Source organism: Erpetoichthys calabaricus, chromosome 11 (genome assembly GCF_900747795.2).
Source record: "Erpetoichthys calabaricus chromosome 11, fErpCal1.3, whole genome shotgun sequence".
In the NCBI taxonomy this organism is placed as follows: domain Eukaryota; kingdom Metazoa; phylum Chordata; class Cladistia; order Polypteriformes; family Polypteridae; genus Erpetoichthys; species Erpetoichthys calabaricus.
In genome coordinates this window covers 40396718-40421012 of record NC_041404.2, presented here as the reverse complement: position 1 = coordinate 40421012, position 24295 = coordinate 40396718, and the positions used below count along the sequence as shown (strand labels likewise).

At 43.7% G+C, this 24295-nt stretch overlaps 1 protein-coding gene across 1 annotated transcript in view; it reads right to left on the bottom strand.

Moving 5' to 3' along the window:
• Positions 1-24295, bottom strand: part of spock1 (SPARC (osteonectin), cwcv and kazal like domains proteoglycan 1) — a 633015-nt gene that overhangs the window by 294006 nt on the left and 314714 nt on the right. Inside the window, exon 3 of the mRNA XM_028812997.2 lies at positions 16168-16213. Coding sequence (XP_028668830.2) covers positions 16168-16213 — 46 coding nt within the window. The remainder of the gene's footprint in view (positions 1-16167; positions 16214-24295) is intronic.

The window sequence follows — 24295 nt, the reverse complement described above, 5'->3', positions numbered from 1 at the left end:
TATCACTGTGACGATTTCCTGGGAAGACAGGGAGATCCGTACAAATCCTTCAGGAAGAAGCCGAAAGTCCTTTAGTCCAGGCACATTCAGGAAGACCCAAGCAGAAGAAGAGAACTGGCCCAGCCAATCAATACGAAGAAGGAGAAGATGATCCTTCCCAGCCTGAGGAATGTTTAAGGAGTATTAGCAGCAGCAGCAGGAGTGTTGCTCGAACTCTGAATTAAGCTTGCCTCACTGCTTTACGAAAAGGAAAAAATACTGGGGGATGGCGACAGAGCTGATATGGCCTCTTACCTTCATAACGGAATCCAGGACTGTGTTTTCTATCACCAGATAGGCATTTATTGCTTTGAAACAGGTCATTATGCATCAGACAAAGACATGGATTATTAACAAAATAGAGGTTTGTAAGCACATCAGGGATAGGACTGAACCCCAGCTTTCCGGTCCCTTGGTGTTCCAGTGGCATTAAAGCAGCCATATATTGTGATGGATGGCCGGCCGCAGATTCCGGCCGCCACCCCCAGGCCGCCAGGAGGAGCTCTCCGGACAGCATAAACGTGCCCCGAGTTCCAGCAGGGCCTCATGGACTTTGTAGTTTCTACACACAGCCCTGCTGGATACCTTGGGGGCCACCAGGAGTCGCTGTAGGGGGGCTCGTGGGCTCTTATGTGCCCTATAACCCGGGAGTACGTCATGGTCACATGACAGGAAGAAACGACGTGCTCCCAGGGTGAAGAAAAGGACTGTTTACCCTAACCCGGAAGGAATAAGGAACTGTGGACTGTTGGGCAGGAACACCTCCGGGTCATGGTGTATAAAAGGACTATAGGAAAGCCCAGACATTGAGCTGAGCTGGGAGGTAGGGTGGCAAAGTGCCTGCGCGAGGAGGAAAGAGTGTATTGTTGTTGATTATTGATTTATATGAGTAGTGTGGAGTGGAGGGTGCTTTGTGCACAGTATAGTTGTACAATAAAGAAGAATTGTACTATTACCTGGTGTTTGGAGTGGTACCTGAGGGTTCAAGAGGTGGACAAAAGCCTTATCTGCTACAATGTGAAGGAATGCCTGAAAAGCAATCACTCACAAGAGGCTCGTAAATTCTTCTCTGCTATTGTCTGAATGCTAATTTGATGTGAATTTATATTCCATTGGACATGAAAAGGCACTATATACAGTAAATGCTGACTGATTTCAATTAAAAATATGAAATTATTAAATGAGAGGCAAGCTGTTTAAGCAGATCATTAAGACAAGTCAGGGAAAAGCCTTTGTGCTGAAGTCAATAGCATATAAGAAACTCACTTCCGGCCATTGACACACAATGTTGGATAAATTGGGGTTATTAAAATATTAAACAAAAGCATTAATCAAGCTGAGATTAGGAGCAAAATTGAGATGAATATGTAACTAATAATCCTAGTAGGCTGCAGGAATTCCACACAAGGTGAGCATTGATCTTCATTAATCTTGGCCACCAAGCCACCTATACATCATCATCAATGCATTCTAATCAATGGATCAACACGCCTGCACTCCTGTAATGCAAAACCACTTGTGTCGTGTCTCACTTGTTTACACATATCTGTGGGCCTGCCACCCATTCAAGCTTAGGGCCAGGCATTTTAATTAAATTATGGTTAAGATCACACTAACTAGTCTCACAGAGTTGGTATTCTCAAGATAAGAGCACATGGAAGCTCTTGAAGGATGATCACAAAGTCAGAATATGACTTACTGCTTACTACTCAGATGCCTGTTTTCCTTGATGGGCACTATAGGTGGTCCATAAGTATATGGACAGGGACACAATTTTCACAATTTTGGGTCTGTACGCCACCACAATGGATCTGAAATGAAGTGATCATTACGTGATTGAAGTGTAGACTTTCAGCTCTAATTTAAGGGCTTTACCAAAAATATCGTATGAGCCGTTTAGGAATGATAGACATTTGTCTGCATGGCCCCCCCAACCTCCAACCATTTCCAAGGGTTCAAAAGTACTTGAACAAACTAACATAATCACAAATTTAATGATAATTTTCAATATTTGGTTGAAAATCCTTTACAGTCCTTTATATCAGATTCAGTTGAAAATATAATTTTCAAAATAATTGACTTATTTAAAAGACTAGCTGTGCTACCCACCTAAGACAGTTTGAACATTCAACATTTCAACATTTGCTTTGTACCATCTATTGGGATGTACAGTGCATCTGGAAAGTATTCACAGCGCATCACTTTTTCCACATTTTGTTATGTTACAGCCTTATTCCAAAATGGATTCAATTCATTTTTTTCCTCAGAATTCTACACACAACACCCCATAATGACAACGTGAAAAAAGTTTACTTGAGATTTTTGCAAATTTATTAAAAATAAAAAAATTGAGAAAGCACATGTACATAAGTATTCACAGCCTTTGCCATGAAGCTCAAAATTGAGCTCAGGTGCATCCTGTTTCCCCTGATCATCCTTGAGATGTTTCTGCAGCTTAACTGGAGTCCACCTGTGGTAAATTCAGTTGACTGGCCATGATTTGGAAAGGCACACACCTGTCTATATAAGGTCCCACAGTTGACAGTTCATGTCAGAGCACAAACCAAGCATGAAGTCACAGGAATTGTCTGTAGACCTCCAAGACAGGATTGTCTCAAGGCACAAATCTGGGAAAGGTTACAGAAAAAGTTCTGCTGCTTTGAAGGTCCCAATGAGCAAAGTGGCCTCCATCATCCGTAAGTGGAAGAAGTTCGAAACCACCAGGACTCTTCCTAGAGCTGGCCGGCCATCTAAACTGAGCGATCGGGGGAGAAGGGCCTTAGTCAGAGAAGTGACCAAGAACCCGATGGTCACTCTGTCAGAGCTCCAGAGGTCCTCTGTGGAGAGAGGAGAACCTTCCAGAAGGACAACCATCTCTGCAGCAATCCACCAATCAGGCCTGTATGGTAGAGTGGCCAGACGGAAGCCACTCCTTAGTAAAAGGCACATGGCAGCCCACCTGGAGTTTGCCAAAAGGCACCTGAAGGACTCTCAGACCATGAGAAAGAAAATTCTCTGGTCTGATGAGACAAAGATTGAACTTTTTGGTGTGAATGCCAGGCATCATGTTTGGAGGAAACCAGGCACCGCTCATCACCAGGCCAATACCATCCCTACAGTGAAGCATGGTGGTGGCAGCATCATGCTGAGGGGATGTTTTTCAGTGGCAGGAACTGGGAGACTAGTCAGGATAAAGGGAAAGATGACTGCAGCAATGTACAGAGACATCCTGGATGAAAACCTCAGACTTGACCTCAGACTGGGGCGACGGTTCATCTTTCAGCAGGACAACGACCCTAAGCACACAGCCAAGATATCAAAGGAGTGGCTTCAGGACAACTCTGTGAATGTCCTTGAGTGGCCCAGCCAGAGCCCAGACTTGAATCCGATTGAACATCTCTGGAGAGATCTTAAAATGGCTGTGCACCGACGCTTCCCATCCAACCTGATGGAGCTTGAGAGGTGCTGCAAAGAGGAATGGGCGAAACTGGCCAAGGATAGGTGTGCCAAGCTTGTGGCATCATATTCAAAAAGACTTGAGGCTGTAATTGCTGCCAAAGGGGCATCGACAAAGTATTGAGCAAAGGCTGTGAATATTTATGTACATGGGATTTCTCAGTTTTTTTATTTTTAATAAATTTGCAAAAACCTCAAGTAAACTTTTTTCACGTTGTCATTATGGGGTGTGCAGAATTCTGAGGAAAAAAATGAATTTAATCCATTTTGGAATAAGGCTGTAACATAACAAAATGTGGAAAAAGTGATGCGCTGTGAATACTTTCCGGATGCACTGTATATTGCAATGCAGGTAGGAATAATAATAAAATGCAATACTCCAAATGTTTGTGAATGACAAATGCAATGTCTTTGTTTCTGTTGTATGCTTTTTAGTACGGAATTCGCAAAAGCAGCATTAATATTTGTGATGTGCCATCTGTTGGAATGACAAATGCAATGCATTTTACTACTACAAATATTTGTGATGGGGACGTGTAGATCCCCTTCCTGTCCTTCCAGGCGTCCCAGCTGGGTCTGGCCCCCAGCCTCCTGCCACAACATATACGGTATGTACTGACTTATCTTTCTCATTGTTCTGTTTGATGGTGTCTGCCGTATTAGTGTTGTAGGAGGACAAAGGGCATCCCGGTTGAGACTGGGAGGAAGCCATTACCCAGACGGGATGCCAGTATGACGACACAGACAGATTGGCCGGCAGAACAAAAAAATCACTTTGTACCCAGCAGGTATGATTTAATGGAGGGGCTAGCAGAAGCCAAGAGTTGGGAGCGGTTCCATACCCCCATATGCCAAGTGGCACTGGTCCTCCTGTGGGAACCCAACTGGGACACCCACAGAGGTGCTTGGGAGGAGGATTCCAGAAGTGCAGCTCTGTTGGGGTTCCCCTATGGGTGCTGTCAGGGCAGGACCTCCCTACTTTCCTTATGGCCCGGAAGACAGAGCGTGGCACCAGAAGCATTCCTGGGTCTGGCATAAAAAGGGAGCCTAATGCCTTACCTAGTCCATCACAGAACTGGCTCCAACACAGGAAGCACAGGGTGATAGGGGGAAGGAACTTGATCAGAAATGGCTGATGTTCAACGTTTGTCTTCCACTGTGTTCAGTGCTGGTTCTGCTTCTCTTTTTAATATATATGAGGGATCTATATATGAATTTAAAGAACCAGCTGGTTAAGTTTGCAGATGATACCAAGCAAAGGTGGACTGGAATTTAATGAATCATCACAGAGAGGTTTGGACAGCATACAGGCTTGGGCAGATGTGTGGCAGATGAAATTTAATGTCAGTAAATGTAAAGTATTACATGATTGTAGTAAAAATGTTAGGTTTGAAAACACAATGGGAGGTCTGAAAATCGAGAGTCCACCTTATGAGAAGGATTTAGGAATCATAGTGCACTTGACACTCTCTACTGCTAGACAGTGCTCAGAAGCCATTAAGGAGGCTAACAGAATGTCAGGTTTTATAGCGCCCTGCTGTGTGGAGTACAAGTCACAGGAGGTTCTGCTCAAGCTTTATAACACACTGGTGAGGCCTCATCTGAAGTCCTGGGTGCAGTTTGGGTCTCCAGGCTACAAAAAGGACATAGCAGCACTAGAAAAGGTCCAGAGAAGAGCGACTTGGCTGATTCCATGGCTACAAGAGGGTGAGTTATGAGGAAAGATTAAAAGAGCTGAGTCTTTACAGTTTAAACAAAAGAAGATTAAGAGGTGACATGACTGAAGTGTGTAAAATTATGACGGAAATTAGTACAGTGGGTCAACACGGGGACTTTACAATGAGTTCATCAAGAACATTGGGACACACTAAAGGGTAAATTTCACAAAAACATTAAGAGATTTAACTTTACACAGAGAACAGCAGGCCTGTGGAATACAGTGCATCCGGAAAGTATTCACAGCGCCTCACTTTTTCCACATTTTGTTATGTTACAGCCTTATTCCAAAATGGATTAAATTCATTTTTTCCCTCAGATTTCTACACACAACACCCCATAATAACGTGAAAAAAGTTTACTTGAGGTTTTTGCAAATTTATTAAAAATAAAAAAACTGAGAAATCCCATGTACATAAGTATTCATGGCCTTTGCTCAATACTTTGTCGATGCCCCTTTGGCAGCAATTACAGCCTCAAGTCTTTTTGAATATGATGCCACAAGCTTGGCACACCTTTCCTTGGCCAGTTTGGCCCATTCCTCTTTGCAGCACCTCTCAAGCTCCATCAGGTTGGATGGGAAGCGTCGGTGCACAGCCATTTTAAGATCTCTCCAGAGATGTTCAATCAGATTCAAGTCTGGGCTCTGGCTGGGCCACTCAAGGACATTCACAGAGTTGTCCTGAAGCCACTCCTTTGATATCTTGGCTGTGTGCTTAGGGTCGTTGTCCTGCTGAAAGATGAACTGTTGCCCCAGTCTGAGGTCAAGAGCGCTCTGGAGCAGGTTTTCATCCAGGATGTCTCTGTACATTGCTGCAGTCATCTTTCCCTTTATCCTGACTAGTCTCCCAGTTCCTGCCGCTGAAAAACATCCCCACAGCATGATGCTGCCACCACCATGCTTCACTGTAGGTATGGTGCCAGGTTTCCTCCAAACGTGACGCCTGGCATTCACGCCAAAGAGTTCAATCTTTGTCTCATCAGACCAGAGGATTTTCTTTCTCATGGTCTGAGAGTCCTTCAGGTGCCTTTTGGCAAACTCCAGGCGGGCTGCCATGTGCCTTTTACTAAGGAGTGGCTTCCATCTGGCCACTCTACCATACAGGCCTGATTAGTGGATTGCTGCAGAGATTGTTGTCCTTCTGGAAGTTTCTCCTCTCTCCACAGAGGACCTCTGGAGCTCTGACAGAGTGACCATTGGGTTCTTGGTCACTTCCCTGACTAAGGCTTTTCTCCCCCGATCGCTCAGTTTAGATGGCTGGCCAGCTCTAGGAAGAGTCCTGGTGGTTTCGAACTTCTTCCACCTACGGATGATGGAGGCCACTGTGCTCACTGGGACCTTCAAAGCAGCAGAAATGTTTCTGTAACCTTCCCCAGATTTGTGCCTTGAGACAATCCTGTCTCAGGTCTACAGACAATTCCTTTGACTTCATGCTTGGTTTGTGCTCTGACATGAACTGTCAACTGTGGGACCTTATATAGACAGGTGTGTGCCTTTCCAAATCATGTCCAATCAACTGAATTTACCACAAGGTGGACTCCAGTTAAGCTGCAGAAACATCTCAAGGATGATCAGGGGAAACAGGATGCACCTGAGCTCAATTTTGAGCTTCATGGCAAAGGCTGTGAATACTTATGTACATGGGATTTCTCAGTTTTTTTATTTTTAAAAAATTTGCAAAAATCTCAAGTAAACTTTTTTCACGTTGTCATTATTTGGTGTTGTGTGTAGAATTCTGAGGAAAAAAATGAATGTAATCCATTTTGGAATAAGGCTGTAACATAACAAAATGTGGAAAAAGTGATGCACTGTGAATACTTTCCAGATGCACTATAAGTGACCAAGTAGTGTGGTAGGCAGTAGGACTGCAGGGACCCTCAAAACTCAACTTGATATTTTTTTAGAAGAATGAAGTGGGTAGGACTGGCGAGCTTTGCTGGGCTGAATGGTCTGTACTATTCTAGATTGTTCTAATGTTCTAATGTCATATACCCCAATGTGTGTGTCTTACAGTAATGAAGGAAAAATTAGAAGACCAGAAGACACCATTGTACATAAAGGATGTACACGCAAACTCTGTAATGGAGGGGATGTGTAAAACTGCAATGAATAAATGAAAAATGAAAATCTGCCAGTCATTACTGTATGAGAGATACTGTGAGCTCTGGGGCAGAAGTCAAGGACCCCCAACTTTGACCATTAGGTTATTTTTCGATGAGGTTTCCACAAAGACAGAGGTGACACAGAATAGGAAGCAAATTTAATTTGTTGAGGAAAAGAAGGAAAGACGAGTGGTCATGAAGGCATCCCTGCTCGGCTGAAAGCTGGTACTATTGATCCGTTGCTCCCATAGAGAAGGCGTAATCGATAAAATGAAATTGAGACTCTTTGAGTCGACAAAATGCAGAGCGGCAACTGCGTATGACAATTAATCTTAAAAGGATGAGGGGGCGATGAGACGCGTGATCTCAAAAATGAGAATTCTTTGAGAAGCGTCACTTGGCCAAATGACAACGGGCTTAAAACAACCCCAGTACTTTGTCACATTTGAATCGTCGGCCTGGCATCCAAAAAGTTTGATGCTCACTGTAATCTTCCGGCAGAAATCAAACACGGAGGACGGGTGGCATTAGCCAGCAATTGAAATGCGAGTGGGGTGCTTTTGTTTAACCCGCTTCATTACCTCCAGGGATCACAGAAAGGGGCACATTGGCAACAGATGAATGATTCTGCAAAACAGTCAAAAAACGAGTGCCACCAGGGGGCAGAAACGAGCAAAGCAAAAAGACAAAAGAAGTGAACTGCCAATTCCACATTAGGTGTCACAACGGAGGACTTTAAAGGTGAACTGTTTATGGAAGGCGCACAAGTGTTCTCTGGCAGGGTCCCAACAAACGTCTCGGGGGAGGTGGACGCTGACGGCCATGACAGCTTCAGCTGCATCGATCTGCCATTTAATTAAGGTGATAAAAGAGCCCTGAGCGCAACCATGAATAAAAGTCGATAGCTTATTAAGAAACAAAGAGCATCTTCCTGACTGAACTCTCTCACAGTGTTCTTCAAATTGACAGCTGTCGCTCAGGTTTGGGTTTTCACTCGCTGGAGTGGCAGAGTGGCAGAGTGCCAAGGCTGAAATGTCAGACAAGGCCTACGATCGAACCACCTCAGCCATACTCAAGGCGCTGTCCGCCCTGTCATCCCTCCTGAATATTTCCGTCTTTGGCACACTTTATCTAGCAGGATGTGCGCTCATCCATGTGTCGCAAAACTGCCAGCCTTCTGGGCTCCATATTCCAAAATCAAGATGTAAATAACTTTAAGCCAGGTGGACGTAAATTTAAAAAGACAGATAAGAAAGCAGGCAGCAGAGACGGTGATGCCGGCAGCACCAGCAGCTCCTTGTTAGCCCGGCTGCAGCATCTTGACACTCACACGGGTGCACAGGAGCTCGAGAAAAGCAGCCGGCTGGAGGGTCTTACACCACGAGGACAGCAGGCCCACATCTGCTCAGCCAGAAGGGCCACTCCACTTCATCTTCATCTGAATTTTCCGACTGTCTGCCACATCAAGCGGACTCGCACGACGGGATTGATGCCTAAAAGCAGAAATGATTGGATGTGATGGGGTGCACACTTGGTGAAATTCAGGTAATGGGAATGCACAGGGAGTAAACTCGGCAATAAGCCAATGTCCATTTTACTGCTCTGTGAGGGCAGCATGGTGACAAGACACGGAGTGGTGGCTGTAGGGCTAGGGATCTGCACTGGCAATCGGAAGGTTCCCGGTTCGAATCCCGTAAAAGCCAAAAGTGGCTCTACTTCGTTGGGCCCCCGAGCAAGGCTCTTAACCTGCAATTGCTCTGTCCTGGGTTTGACGTTAATCTGCATCCAGCCCTGCATGGACGCCCTCCAACTTACAGGGAAAAACCTGGGGGTTGGTGGCAGAATTGGCACTCCAGAAACCATAAAAAAACTTCACATTCTATCTGAACTAGTGTGGTGTTGAGGTGTCACCCACTGCATGCCTGCACTCGGGCTCTAATCTGGGATATGAGCTGGTTTGTCATGTGATGGGTGCAGCAATGTACCGTATGAGCCTGTGCTCCTAACCTCCACGCCTGCAGGGTCTGACCCAAAGGTGTTTGCACATTTTGCCTGATTAACCTCTCACATCTGAGGTTAATCGGTGTATCTAAGGCGCTATATATACTGCTCAAAAAAATTAAAGGAACCCTTTTTAATCAGAGTATAGCATCAAGTCAACAACACTTCTGGGCTATTGATCTGGTCAGTTAAGTAGCAGAGGAGGTTGTTAATCAGTTTCAGCTGCTTTAGTGTTAATGAAATTACCAACAGGGGCACTAGAGGGGCAACAATGAGACGACCCCCAAAACAGGAATGAATGGTTTAACAGGTGGAGGGAGGCCACTGACATTTTTCCCTCCTCATCCTACAGTCAGTGTCACTACTGGTAGCATGAGGCGATACCTGGACCCTACAGAGTTTGGTGGCACAGGTAGTCCAGCTTCTCCAGGATGACACATCAATAGGTGCCTGTCATTGCCAGGTTTGCAGTGTCTCTCAGCACAGTCTCAAGAGCATGGAGGACATTCCAGGAGACAGGCAGTTACTCTAGGAGAGCTGGCCAGGGCTGTAGAAGGTCCTTAAGCAGGACTGACCAGTATCTGCTCCTTTGGGCAAGGAGGAACAGGATGAGCACTGCCAGAGCCTACAAAATGACCTCCAGCAGGCCACTGGTGTGAATGTCTCTGACCAAACAATCAGAAACAGACTTCATGAGGGTGGCCTGAGGGCCCGACGTCCTCTAGTGGGCCCTGTGCTCATTGCCCGCCCGGCTCCATGGAGCTTGACTGGCATTTGCCACAGAATACCAGAATTGGCAGGTGGGTGCCCTGTGCTTTTCACAGATGAGAGCAGGTTCACCCTGAGCACATGTGACAGACGTGAAAGGGTCTGGAGAAGCCGTGGAGAATGTTATGCTGTCTGTAACATCGTTCAGCATGACCTGTTTGGTGGTGGGTCATTGATGGTCTGGGGAGGCATATCCATGGAGGGACACATAGAACTCTACAGGCTAGACAATGGCAATTGACTGCCATTAGGTATCGGGATGAAATCCTTGGACCCATTGTCAGATCCTATGCTGGTGCAGTGGGTCCTGGGTTCCTCCTGGTGCACAACAATGCCTGGCCTCATGTGGCAAGAGTATGCAGGCAGTTCCTGGAGGATGAAGGAATTGATACCATTGATTGCCACCCCCCCCCTCACTTGCCTGACCTCAATCCAATAGAACACTTCTGGGACATTATGTTTTGGTCCATTCAATGCTGCCAGGTTGCACCTTAGACTGTCCAGGAGCTCAGTGATGCCCTGGTCCAGATCTGGGAGGAGATCCCCCAGGACACCATCTGTCATCTCATTAGGAGCATACTAGGCAGGAAACAAACCCCGGGCAGGGCACGTACACACACACACACACACACCCACACACCAAGCACACACTTGGGACAATTTAGAATCACCAATGCACCTAACCTGTATGTCTTTGGACTGTGGGAGGAAACCGGAGCACCAGGAGGAAACCCACGCAGACACGGGGAGAACATGCAAACTCCACACAGGGAGGACTTTTTAAGGCCGTTTCTCCCCCAGGCCGACACAGGGCAGCCCCCTTGGTTTCCAGCAGGGCGACGGGTCATGAGCATCGGAGCTCAAACCTGTTTAGGGCCCGTGACCACTGCCAGGGGGTGCATAGATGTTTTCATGGCCCTATTTGGCCACACTTCAGTCACACCTGGAAATGCGGCTAGAAGAAGCTCATTGAGCACCTGGAGTCCTTCTGGGTGCCCTATAAAGGAAGCCAGTCACCACCACTCAAGGGCCAGAGTCAGGAGGAAGAGGACAAAACCTGAGGAGGAGGGACAGTGTTGTCTTGGTGATTTGTGCACTCTGCTGAACACTGTGAAGAAACCATGTGCCGTCTCCTGCCTGTCTGTGTCGAGGTTAGGGGGGCTGTACGCACCCCAGGCATCACAACATTCTTCTCATTCTTCTAAACTACCATGGAAAACCAGGTTTAGAAAAGTAGGAATTAATGTAAGCCACCTTGATTCTGGGTGTTCGTAAGAGCTGTAATGATTTACTTCACGATGAAGACATAAATAATAAATGAGAATTAGCTGTGCCACACATTAGAAATTTTAAAATGTGTAAAGTCTAAATGTTCTTGATTGTAATAGAAATGTTCAATTTTTCACCCTCTGATAGAGGTCCGCAGAGGAACAGGACCCTAGTAAAGGATCATAACTGACATCATATTCATAATCACTGACCTTGAGATATCTCACATGCTTATGTTTGATATTTGTCATTTGTCTTAGGGGTAGGACCACCGGTCCATTGGAAGCTCTTCCACATCAAGCGGAAGTCCCACAAACTTGGGATTTTAAACCCCTGCGGCAAACCCTGGCAACACCCACAGAACCCAACAGGGTTGTATTCTGGGACTTCAAGTCCCAGCATGCCTTGTGGGTATCTGAATCGGTACTCAGACCCAGGGATACTGCCATCTTGCATAGTGAGGGAGAGAATCTTCACCAGACAACCTCTCCCTTGGTCTCTATTGGCCTTCCCAGGTGTGTAAAGCACATGCCAGCCCATGTGTGCCATCCATTAAGTAGCACATATTCCTGAATGTAAAATAAGATAGCAAAAAGACTGATTAAATAATTAGATCATTTAGATGCAAGATTGAGCCATTTATTTTTAAAACTGGTTGGAATGAAATACCACAGCCTCAGTGGTACCCCAGGACTGAACATGGCAACCTGCATGGCACATTGAATCACAGTTGATTTTATCTGCCTTTTTCAACACTGAGCAACAGAAAAAGCATCTCTAGTACAGTAATTATAGCCAGGATTTCACTTATTTCACTTGGCCTCCATTAATTTCAGCAGATTTTAAACACCCTGCCTCATACATTTTGCCTACTGCATGGTGCTTGTCGACGGGGGGTTTCTTCAGGTCCTCTGGTTTTCCTCCGACATTGGCAAAGGCACAACTTGGGATAACTGACATGATAAGAGTAAGTGTGGATGTGTGCCGTGCGGTATGGTTGTAAAATGGATGTATGGAGTCGGGTTCAAGACATGAAATGCCCAAAGTGGAACAGGTGGAGGCGCCAAACAGCATGTGTACTGAAGAGAGAGCAGAGGTTAGGAGCACGCACTGATACAGCCTTTATAACATCTTTGCTCTAAATGCACGACTTTTAACTTCAACTCAAATTACATTTCTTACAAAAAAGTATTCACCCCGTTGGACATTTTCACATTTTGTTGTTATGCAGCATACAATCACAGTGGATTGTATTGGACTTTTTTTTACAGTGTCAACAGAAACACTCTTTAAAATCAAATGAAAATGTATCTCTGCAAAGAGGACTAAGTTAATTCAAAATCTAAAAAACAAAGTAATTGATCGCAACCTGATTCACCTCCTCCAAGTCAGTGTTTAGTAGATGGCAGCCATGACAGCCTTAGGCCTCGATGCCCAAATCTCTCTCTCTCTCTTTCTCTATCATCTTTGCACATCTGGACACTGCACTTTTACCCAATTCTGTTTTACTAAACTGCTCCAGGTCTGTTGGGATCGAGAGCCAGCCACAAAATCTCCACTGGACTGAGATCTGGACTCTGACTTGGCCACCCCAGGACATTCACGTTGTTGTTTGTTTGGGCTTCTTGTCCAACTGGAAAACAAATCTCCCAAGCCACAGGTTTCTTGCAGACTCCACCAGGCTTTCCTGCAGAATTTCCTTATATTTTACGCCATTCGTTTTAGCCTCACAAGTTGTTTAGGCCTTTCTGTACAGAATTCAGTGTGACTCAGCATTGTATAGCAATAAAATGTGAAGACTTCCAAAGGGGGTGAATATGTTTTATATAAGCACTTTATGTTCTGCCCCGCATCTTGTTAGTTGAGACTGTTATTTGTTGAGCTGTGATCCCCTTCATCTTGTCATTTATTAATACACCTGTCAGTCTATGAAACTCACGTAAAGCACGTAGGTCCCATAATAAACATTTGAATACAATACACCCCATGTGTCTCACGTAGGCACCCCTTTATCTCTTGTGTCGGTCACGTCCAAAACGTATCTTTAGGGTATATAAACCCCTGGGTCTGGTTAGTTTTGGTACGCAGCAATTTGAACCTCTGTCTGCGCGCTTCTCTTTGTCTTGATCCAACCGTGGAAATCACTTGCCTTGTAGGTGTCTTTTAAAGCTTTACTGTTTAATGTGCACTGTCTGCTATGTACTGCATTGCTTTGTAAAACATTCTTTATTGTCTTTGATTGTACACCTGTAAATGCCTGTATGTTTCTTTTGTATATATTTCAGTTTACAACGAGGTACGTCCAGTAAAAGCCTTCAAGAAAGCTCTCTCACCCCTTGTTGTTTTTTATGTGGATGTGCCGAGTTGTTTAAGCTCTCTGTGGCCGCGTTGCACAGACAGCGCAGACTGAGGCAGAAAACTTTATATATGGTTATTGACTCTTAACATTTTATTCATATAAGAAATTGACTGCAAAATGATGTTTAGCATGTTCTGCTCTCACCCTAACCCTTCCTTTATCTGTTGTAAGAGATAGCCCAGCCACAGAGAGACATGACACCGCAATGTCCGCAACACACATTTATTAGACTACTATATACACAACTATTTACAGTTTGCTCAGTCCTTGGTCATTCAGGCCACCTCCACTCCTGTCTCACAAGCTCTGTCCTCTTCCACCCGACTCTGGCTCCCCGAATGGAGTGTGGTGGCCCCTTTTATAAAGCTCCGGATGTGCTCCAGGTGCCTGATGATAAACTTACAGCAGCACTCCCCAGTGTGGCGGAGGTGCTGCCCTTGCACCCGGAAGCACTCCGGGAATACACCATCCCTGGTCTGCCAGCACTTCCTGGTGTCCCAGAAGCACTGTCCCCGAGGGATCAAGGACCGCCAGGTGCCCAGGGAAGAAAAGTGACGCTCTCCCGGTCCCTCCTTCCTCCAGGCATCTCGGCGGGGCAGGGTTCCTGGCTGTCTATCACACTGTTCATTTACAGAGCCTAATAGATAGATAGATAGATAGATAGATAGATAGATAGATAGATAGATAGATAGATAGATAGATAGATAGATAGATAGATAGATAGATAGATAGATAGATAGATAGATAGATAGATAGATAGATAGATAGATAGATAGATATTCTTTATTTGTTGCCAAGGAGTAAAGGAGTGACAGCTATACTTTATCGCCCATTAGGAAGATGGATGATGTTGAGAAGGTTGTTAGCATTGCACTATGTCAGTCCTTGACCCCTTTCCCCACTCCCACTAATCCCAAGACACTGATATCATGAAAAATCAGTTACAAAAAAGGGTGTTTTTAACATTCACGACATTGACATAAACGAAGCAACGCTTACGTACGGCCTTTGAAGTAGATAGATAGATAGATAGATAGATAGATAGATAGATAGATAGATAGATAGATAGATAGATAGATAGATAGATAGATAGATAGATAGATAGATAGATAGATAGATAGATAGATAGATAGATAGATAGATAGATAGATAGATAGATAACATTGTTTGTCTCCAAGTGGAAATTAAACATTCACAGAAGCTCAAGATAAATGTCAGTTTTATAATAAACACCAACTCCCCAAACACATATAAGACCTTCTGAACTCTTGTCGTAGATAATAAGAGAATCGCTACCATCTGATAATAGACTTGTAGGTTTGTTATTCCCACAACATACAGGTGGCATTAGGTGGCAGGTGGCATTGTAGATGGAAGTGTGATTGGGTCAGACTTTCCCAATTGTTCCACAGGTTTATATTTAAAGGCATTAATATTTAAATAGAGCAGATCCAGCTTGTTGTGTCTACAAATTTATCAGTCCTAACATTTCTCATGAAGCAAATTTCAGTGTCCTTGCATCACAGCAGCAGATTTTGCCCGTCTTGTTTAGCTGGCTGAAAGTTGCCATTGATTTCATTCTAGCTGAGCTCGCTGCACTTATTGCCACCATGGAGTCACAGACACTTGAAGGCAGAGTTACATTATGTTGACCGAAGAGATGAGATAATTTGCTGTCTAAAACCCCCACTCACAATATTCTTGCCCCATGCACACCTGAGCATTGCCCTGACACAGAGGACTGGATTCCTGAATGGTGTACTTGGGTTGTTACCGATGCAGCAAATTCTGATAAGACACTGAAGTGCTGAAGTTAGAGTGGACAAGAATTTCTTGCAAGGCTGCTGACTTTTCAAGAGCAGCTGACATTTCCTTCAGACTCAAATACTACAGTCAGGAATCACAAGAGTCGTGTTCTGTCTGCAAACTGGCAGATAAACGTTTGAGAAAAAACCAGGAAGTGCACATAAAAAAAGCAAAAGAAATCATAAAACGAAACAAACCGAAGCCTAATACAAGAGATGATAATCGTAGGTGAGAGAACAACAGGGTCAAACCAAAAGTATACGCGAGTAAAGGGTACAAAGATAAACTTTGAATATTTCAGAGAAGATGTATCTGCAGATCAGATAATGCTTTGCACCAATAGCTGCCCTTTTATCCAATCGTGTCGATTACCCATTGGTCTCAGAGGCCACACCCCTAGCAACGCTGGAGGCGGACCAAACTACAGAAGAAACACTGGTGGCCTTGAAGGACCCAAATTCGTACCGAATAATGACAAGCTGTGGCTTCAACTAGCCAGACTAACCAAGTGGTGCTCAGAGACGCCTCTTCCCTCAGCTTCACCCACCTCACCACCATCCATGCAGCCACCCCTCCACCATGCAGATGCCTACAACCCCACTTTAACCATTTCTTCTCCTCCCAGTCCCACAGACAGCTGTCGTTCATACCTTGATCAAATGGCTTCCCTGGGTTCCAGTTTCTGAAGTAATCATCCTGTAAGTTAAAGAGAGAGACAAAGAGAAAGCGTCACATCATTGTTTGTAATGGTCAGCCATTAAATGGTCCTGCAGCTTCATTTTAAACCAACAAGCAATATAATTTAAAAACAGAAGTAGACACCCACTGGAAATAGGCATTTTAAGTGTAGCAATGGTCCACTCTAGCTAACTTTCCACTGTTATGCAGCTCCTTCCACTATTAGACAAGCTAATTCATGTTATCTGAGTGGCAGGATGGTACATGAATGGCGCTGCCCACCTGGCAGTGATGAATGGCACGGGGCTGCCTCATAGTGAAGCCTCAGTGTTGGCTGCCCTTCTCAATTCCTCCTAACTGCACATTCAATGACAGCCAAGAGCATCTTGCTTTTATTTATTTATTTATATTTTTAACAAGGCCAGCAAGAATGGGAATTGCCGTAAACTTCTCAAAAGACCTACAGAAGAGAGTTTCGCTTTAGTCATTTCCATTTCTGAAGGAATCCCTGGCACTGGCTTCTAGGAATAAATGAGATCATCTCGTCATGATTGCCTGGATGTGCGAGTGCCAAGCAAATTTCTGAGCATTTAGACAAGCGGCGGAAAATGAAACGAGGAGACCAATTGCACAGAAAAAGAAAATGAAAAGCCATAGCGACGGGCATTAATACATTTTGTCACTTGAACTGAAGCACCCCCGAGATCTGCACCTTCTCTGTGACACATTACTAAAGAAGCAGAACAACAGCCATTTACATATAATAGTACAGCGACAATATAATAGACAATCTAGACAAGAAGATTGCCTGCCCTTCTACCAAGTTTGGCATCATCTGCAGACTTAACCAGCTTGTTCTTTACGTCTCAGATCATTGATGTGCATTAAAAACAGTGGCGTCCCTAGCACTGTCCCCTTAGAGACACTGCTGCTCAAGGATACGTTTGGTATTCTTCATAATCATGGTATATACAGGGAGATTCACTAGAAAGAGGCCCTGAATGTTCTGTTGTAACTCTCGCTAGGACAAACCAAAAAAATACACTCTATACCTTGACGTATGTGTAATCGATCTCATTACATGAGAAGCTGAAAGTGATTTCCGTTTTATGACATATTCTGACGTGGCGCTCCATGTTCCCGAACGTTTCAGCAAGCGTCTCTAATAACAGCAATTTCACATTGGATGTTTTCCTTCAAATCTTCCACAGTGCGAGGCTTGTTCTGACAGACTCTCCTTTTGAGCATACCCGAAATGAAGAAGTCTGGTGGGGTCAGATCTGGCGACCGTGGTGGCCAAAGCCCCTTTGAAATTACCCTGTTGCTGAAGAAGGACTCCATTTCTGCCATGCTCCTTGCCTATGTGTGACACATTGCTCCATCTTGCTGGATGTAACTTTCCGTTAACTCATGATCATCCAGTTGATTCTGACATTGCTTAAATGAATTGGTGACCCAAAAGGTTTACACCATGAAGACACACTGCTAAGTACTGTACACCACCATCCTGATGAGAAGTCGAGTGACTGAGTGAAAGGGTATGGGCGGTATGCACTCAGAAACTGCAAATGGACGTCCGGCGCCTACCTCATCACTCCGACGCAGGGGCATCCCGGCTTGTTCAATGCTCCATAAACTGAGGAGCACATTGCACGTCGTTTCGTTCTTAGCGAGAGTTATTACAGAATATTCAGGGCATCTTTCAAGTGAATCTTATTAAGTCTTTCTTATATTTGGATTACCGACTTTAATTATTCAGGTCTCCACAAATACTTTGGTGTGCACAGCAGCTACAGAGTGATGGGATGCACAGCAGTGTCCTGATCTCCTCCTGCCCACAAGAAGAGCTGGCGCCAGTGCTGTGCGCCCTTGTAAGTGTGCTGAGCTGGCACATGCCTGGCAACAAGCATCCAGAGTGGACAATCAGCCTACCATATATCAATAAGAATTCAATTTATAAAAAAGATACCCGTGTTCAATTTTTTAATGTTCTACACCAGGTGTCCCCAACTCTGGTCCTGGAGGGCCGCAGTGGCTGCAGGTTTTCATTCTAACCCTTTTCTTAATTGGTGACCTGTTTTTACTGCTAATTAGCATTTTTAAAATTTATTTTAATTGACTTGTTTTTTTAAGGATTTGTTCCCCTGAATTTCATCGCTCCTCTAAATTGCTTAATTTCTTTCCTTAAATGGCACCCAAACAGAAGTGAAATGTGAAGTGAGTGAGCCAACAGATGACCAATTAAGTCAGGGCCTCAAACTTTAAACAATTTCACTCCAACCAGTTGCTTAATAAGGAGCAATTTTTGAAACTGTTGATTTTCTCTTTTCTAAGAGCACTGATAAAATGTTTAATGGACCTGAACAGATCAACATTCCTGAGACCTTCATCTTTCTTTATTATCAGATATTGTATGATGGTCACAGTTTGCTGGTCATGTTTTGGCTCATTTTGTATCTCATTACTATTTGGCTGCTGATTAAGGAAAACGAAACAATTAAGGGGTCTGAGTCTTCAAGAGCAAGTCAATTAAAATTAATTCAACAGAAGTTAATTAGCAGCAAAAACAGGTCACTAATTAAGAAAAGGCTTGGAATGAAAACCTGAAGCCACTGGGTCCCCCCAGGACTGGAGATAAGGACCCCTGATCTACAGTATCTAGTGCGACCCCATCCCAAGGTGCCTTGAAAGCTCACAGAACAAGTCTATGTTATGATCAAGCCACGGCTCCTCTTCTTTGTGTTCCTTTCATTGTTGTTCATTGTTTCCATTATTTACTTAAAATATTGTTCTCTTCATTTATGACTTGTCTAATTGTGTAACATCTCTTCATTTTAATCTGTTTAGTGTTTATGCATTATCTGTGTGTGTTTTGCAGTTCTCTTATGTGCCCTGAATTTTGTGGTTGGCCCCTCCCAAGAGGCGGGGTCACCCATCCATCACAGTTAGAGGACCGCCCCCTTCTCTATAAAAGAAAGCTGGGAATTGCAGTCCTGGGTGGGTTATTTGAAATGAGCTGCTGAGTTTGCTGTTATTGTATGTACTGTGCTCTTTTGTTTTTTGAGTTCTGATTGTTCGCTTTTAACTTTTATGTCTGGATTTTGTTTTTTTTTTTCTTACGGATTGTGCTTTATAGCAAAACCTGTGTCAGGATCTTTTTTTGTTTAGTTAATAACACTACAACCGCCACTTTAATAAGTTCTGGGGAAGCTGAAATTTTTATTAGTTCTTCCATGGTGGAGCAACTGGAAGTTATTCCCATTCCTCTAAAGCAGTGATTCTTAACCTTTTTTGAGTCATGGACCACTTTAAGAATCTGATGAAAGCTATGGACCCCCTTCCCCAAAAATATTCACATAAACACAATGTTGCATGCAATTAATATAATGTACTTTATTTATTGAGATTGATTGTCTCATACATAAATGACATACACAAAGTATTATTAAACTTTAAAGTAAACAATCTGAAAAAACACTCCTTTTATGAATTATGAAATACAATCCTCTTGTGCAAATTAAAACAAATCTACTACTACTACGTTTTTGACTAATATTTCCTCTATTACTACTAAATCTACTCTAAATCAACAGTACTGGGCTGTATAGTGAATATAAATGTTAATTTTTACCTGACCCTTATAGACTCCCGAAACCCATCCATGGACCCGTTCGTAGTCCGCAGACCTCAGGTTAAGAATTCCTGTTCTAAATAATAAACCCTGAATATAGTCTGAGGATGGTTTGCCTTTTGGTTCTGGATATTTGGATTTTTGTACACCTTTTTATTGGTGCATATTCCATAAAGAACCCATTGGTTTACATTATTCGGTCTTGTCATCTGCATATAATTATTCATCATCCTACAATTGACTTAATTACAGTTATTATTAAGTGGAGAATTTTTTGCCATCAGAATTGTCTTGGGACTCTGCCTAGACCAGTCTTATGTAATTCCATGTCCATTCTCACTCTTCAATGGTGAGACTTTTCTGATGTATTGGTGGAATTGCCATGGACATACACCACAAAGACTCACAGTTTGAAGATCTGCGCTATGGTGAGTTGCAAACTTGCATTCTCTGGTCAGAGGTGAGAGCTGTCATTATTTGATGTGATTTTGGGCCCTCAAAGGCCACCAGTGTAAGGTCCACTTCCAGTGTTGCTAGGGGTGTGGCCTCTGGGGTCGGGACCCGGGCATTAATCGACTCGATAAGATAAAAGGATGGCTATGGGTGCAAATCTTTATCCGATCTGCGGATACCAAATCTGTGAAATAGGCCAAGTTTATCTTTGTACCCTTTTCTTGGGTGTACTTTTAGCGTTGACCCTCTTGTTCTATCAGCCATGATTATTTCCTCTTGTATTGGGCTTTGGTTTTGTTTCACTTTATATTATTTTTTTTGTCCATCTCACGGTTTTTGCTCAAATCTGCTAGTTCGTTGACAGAACAAGGGCTTTGAAAATGAGGACTCCACCCGTTAGCAGAGCAGAGCCCATCTGTGAACACACTGTGAGGGGACGTCAGCTGATCTCTCTGTCTCTGTCAGCCCCCACCTTTTTCTAAGAAGCGTCTTCACCCCACTGTAAGCAAAGTGCTTTGATATTACTATCGTAGGGGCTCCATTACTTAAGGGTAAAGTTTATGCTTTGATACGTCGCAAACAAGAAGCAATGGGGCAGCATAATATCAGAAAATTGAAAAAAGGTTTTATTGTTTCATCCAATAGTTATAGTCAAGCTGTTTTTTTCTTTGTGGAAAAAAATATTTAACCATCAAAACTGAGAAGATTTGCCACAAATGGATAAAAGAATCAAACTTAATGATTCAAAACTCCCAAAAACTAACTAAATACGGAATTGCCGATATTTCAAGATTTACAGAGAACGGCTATCAATTGCATGTATGGTATACAGTGCAGAAAGTGTGGAAAGATTTACATTGGTGAAACCAAGAATTCTATTAGGGCTAGATGTGTGCAACACTTGAGATTAATGGATAATCAGACTAAGCACACAGATTTATATAAACATTTTAATCAGTCACATCAGTCACAACATACACCTTTATTTTTTGGTCTTGAACATCAGCCCTACTGGACCAAAACGTATAGACTGAGGAAAGAGATGGAATGGATTAAAGCCTTGGGGACAATATACCCCAATGGCCTAAATGAGAAAACTTAAGTGTTGGAGTTTAAGATCTCATGCAATTGATGAGGGACAAGTTTAATTGCAGTGTAAATTTTTGGACTAGTGTACCAGCGTACGGCTAAATTATAGTCAATATCCCCTACCCCAATCCTAACCCTAACCCTAACCCTAACCCAAAACAAGTATTTGGTCACCAGAATCAACACAGAAAAGCATTTAAAAAATCAAAAAAGGGACACTATTCTAATATTCAGGCTTAGGGTCCAGTGCCATTAGACCACATTGTCTTAAACAGGAAGGCATTGCTCCTTAATAGAATACGCCTCACCTTGTTAAGATTTACATTGTGTGTGAAAAGGAAGGGCAGGATTAGAAATGAGGACATTAGAGGGTCAGCTCAGGTTGGACAGTTTTGGAGACAAAGTCAGAGAGGCGAGATTGCGTTAGTTTAGACACATGCAGAGGAGAGATGCTGAGTATATTGGGAGAAGGATGATAAGGATGGAGCTACTTGGTAAGAGGAAAAGAGGATGGCCTAAGAGAAGGTTTATGGATGTGGTGAGAGAGGACATGCAGGTAATGGGTGTGACAGAGCAAGATGGAGAGGACAGGAAGATATGGAAGAAGATGATCCGCTGTGGAAAACCCTAACGGGAGCAGCCAAAAGATGAAGATCATCAGGAAATATCTTTCTCAAAGTTTGTTGAGACATCAAAAAAGCCATATGGTGCTCAACCATCTGGTGCTCAAAGTCCCAACACATAACACTCTCTATCTCATGTTGATGAGATGTCTAAGATCCGACGAGCCAAACCTTATAGTCTTAAAGTCTCCCTGTCAGAAACTCTCTCCTTAGTGTAATTGAGATGTAAAATAATCCCCAGGACTACAAAACCTTTTCCATAATTTTAAGAGTGGTTATTCAGCTATGTTGAGCCCCCTTGCGAGGTACTTTTTCTCCCCCAAGGTCTGTTGGGACACCCAAAATACTCTAAGGTCAACCATATGGCACTCAAAGTTCCATCATATAACACTATGAGATCAATTGTTCAGCTCAGTGGGTCCCACTCTCTAGAACTCTTTCGACTGGCCAGTCAAAAAGACACCTCAGATCTATTAACTACAACCTTACAGTCCCTAAGACCAACCTCAAAACTGTTTGTGAACTATTATATAACTTCCTATCAGGAATTCTCTCCTCATTTCTACTGAGATGCGTTGGATTGGACATGTGCAGAGGAGAGATGCTGGGTATATTAGGAAAAGGATGTGAAGGATAGAGCTGCCAGGCAAGAGGAAAAGAGGAAGGCCTAAGAGAAGGTTTATGGATGTGGTGAGTGAGGACATGCAGGTGATGGTTGTAACAGAGCAAGATGACGAGGACAGAAAGATATGGAAGAAGACGATCCGCTGTGGTGACCCCTAACAGGAGCAGCCAAACAAAGAAAAAGAAGAATACGCCACACCCAGATCTGTGCTAAATGTGTGTGATGACAGCTTTGGAGTGTTAAAGTAAGTGAAGGTCTCACGACTCTCTACATTTACCATGCAAATTCTTGAGCCACTGAGGTCCAGTTGGCTTTCATTTAATTTAAAAACATTCTCTTATTGCGCTGCCATTATTCATTTTAACACAGTGTTCCTTCAGAATTGTCGGGTGTAACAAGAGCCATAAATGTAAGAGGAAGAGTCGAGTGTTCCTCAGCATGACAGTGTAACACTGAGCCTGATTCTGAGTACCTTTAAACACCTAAAGCTCCATGAGCCTTTCAACGGTCACGTTAAGGACACCCTGACCAAAGTGTTTCATACATGTCCTCATCTGAATGCCACTTCCCAAAGGGGTCCTGTGGTGGACTGCCAGTTCCTGCCTTGTGCCCATTGCTGCAGTCAGTAAGTGGACTTGATAGTGAGGTGATTTGTTCCCAAAATGTGTGCCGCTGTACCCAGTGTATTATCATTTTCTATTTAAATTTTGATTTTTCCTATTTTAATTTTTCACATTCGCATTGCCGCATTATGCCAATGTTTTCTCCCATGTGATTAAGCAATGCGCGTTAGCTTAACTGCCATCCTAATTTGGTGTTGGCTAAAACTTTGCACTTGATGTTGCCAAAATGCAGTAATGGATAAAGTGTGTACAAAAAATTGAACGAGTGAGTGAGTACTGTTCATCACAGAAACATTTAAAACGCTATACAAAATGGCTGATCCATTGAGTAACTGATTGTATTTAAGGAAATATATACAGGAGATGTCTGAGACAAAACACAAGAAGAATAGCCTGAGGGATGAATGTTGCACTCCTACTGAACAGCATTTATCATTTCTACTGGGACAGCACTGCATCCAGCAGCCGTTTGTACTGATGAGATGAGTTCTGTGTCAAATAGAAATCCACAGCAGACACCATGGGCCGTGACACATGGAGTCTGTGATCAAAATGAAATGAGTGCTGATCTTGTAAAAAGCGAGCTTTAACTCCTTTCGCTTGCTTGTATCAATTCCCACACGCTAAAAGGAGCAGAGTATGAGCAAAACAGTACAACACTTCAGGGACTCAGGCGTGGATAAAGGTCAACGACGGTCTCCTTCTGTCAATCCTCTTGTTTGGCAGTGAAGCAAAGTCTCAGCTGCGCTTGTCTAGCGTTGACAAACAGGATCACAACTTAGTGGAAAAGACCTTTTGGGACATCGAGTGTAGAGCCCAGCCTCCTCCTTCACCACATTCACAGAAATAAAAGACCCAGCTATCGAATCCTTTCTAGAAAGACATGGTGCTCTGTCATCACACTCCTCTCTAAAACGAAGAGTTGTGGCAGACAGCCGGGGCCCTTGCTTGGCTGAGACGCTTCGACAGTGGAAGGACCCAGAGAGAGAGCATATCCAGGACTTGCTAGAGGGTAGTGCTCCCCCCCAAACTCCCCCCTCCAAGTTGCAGTGGTGC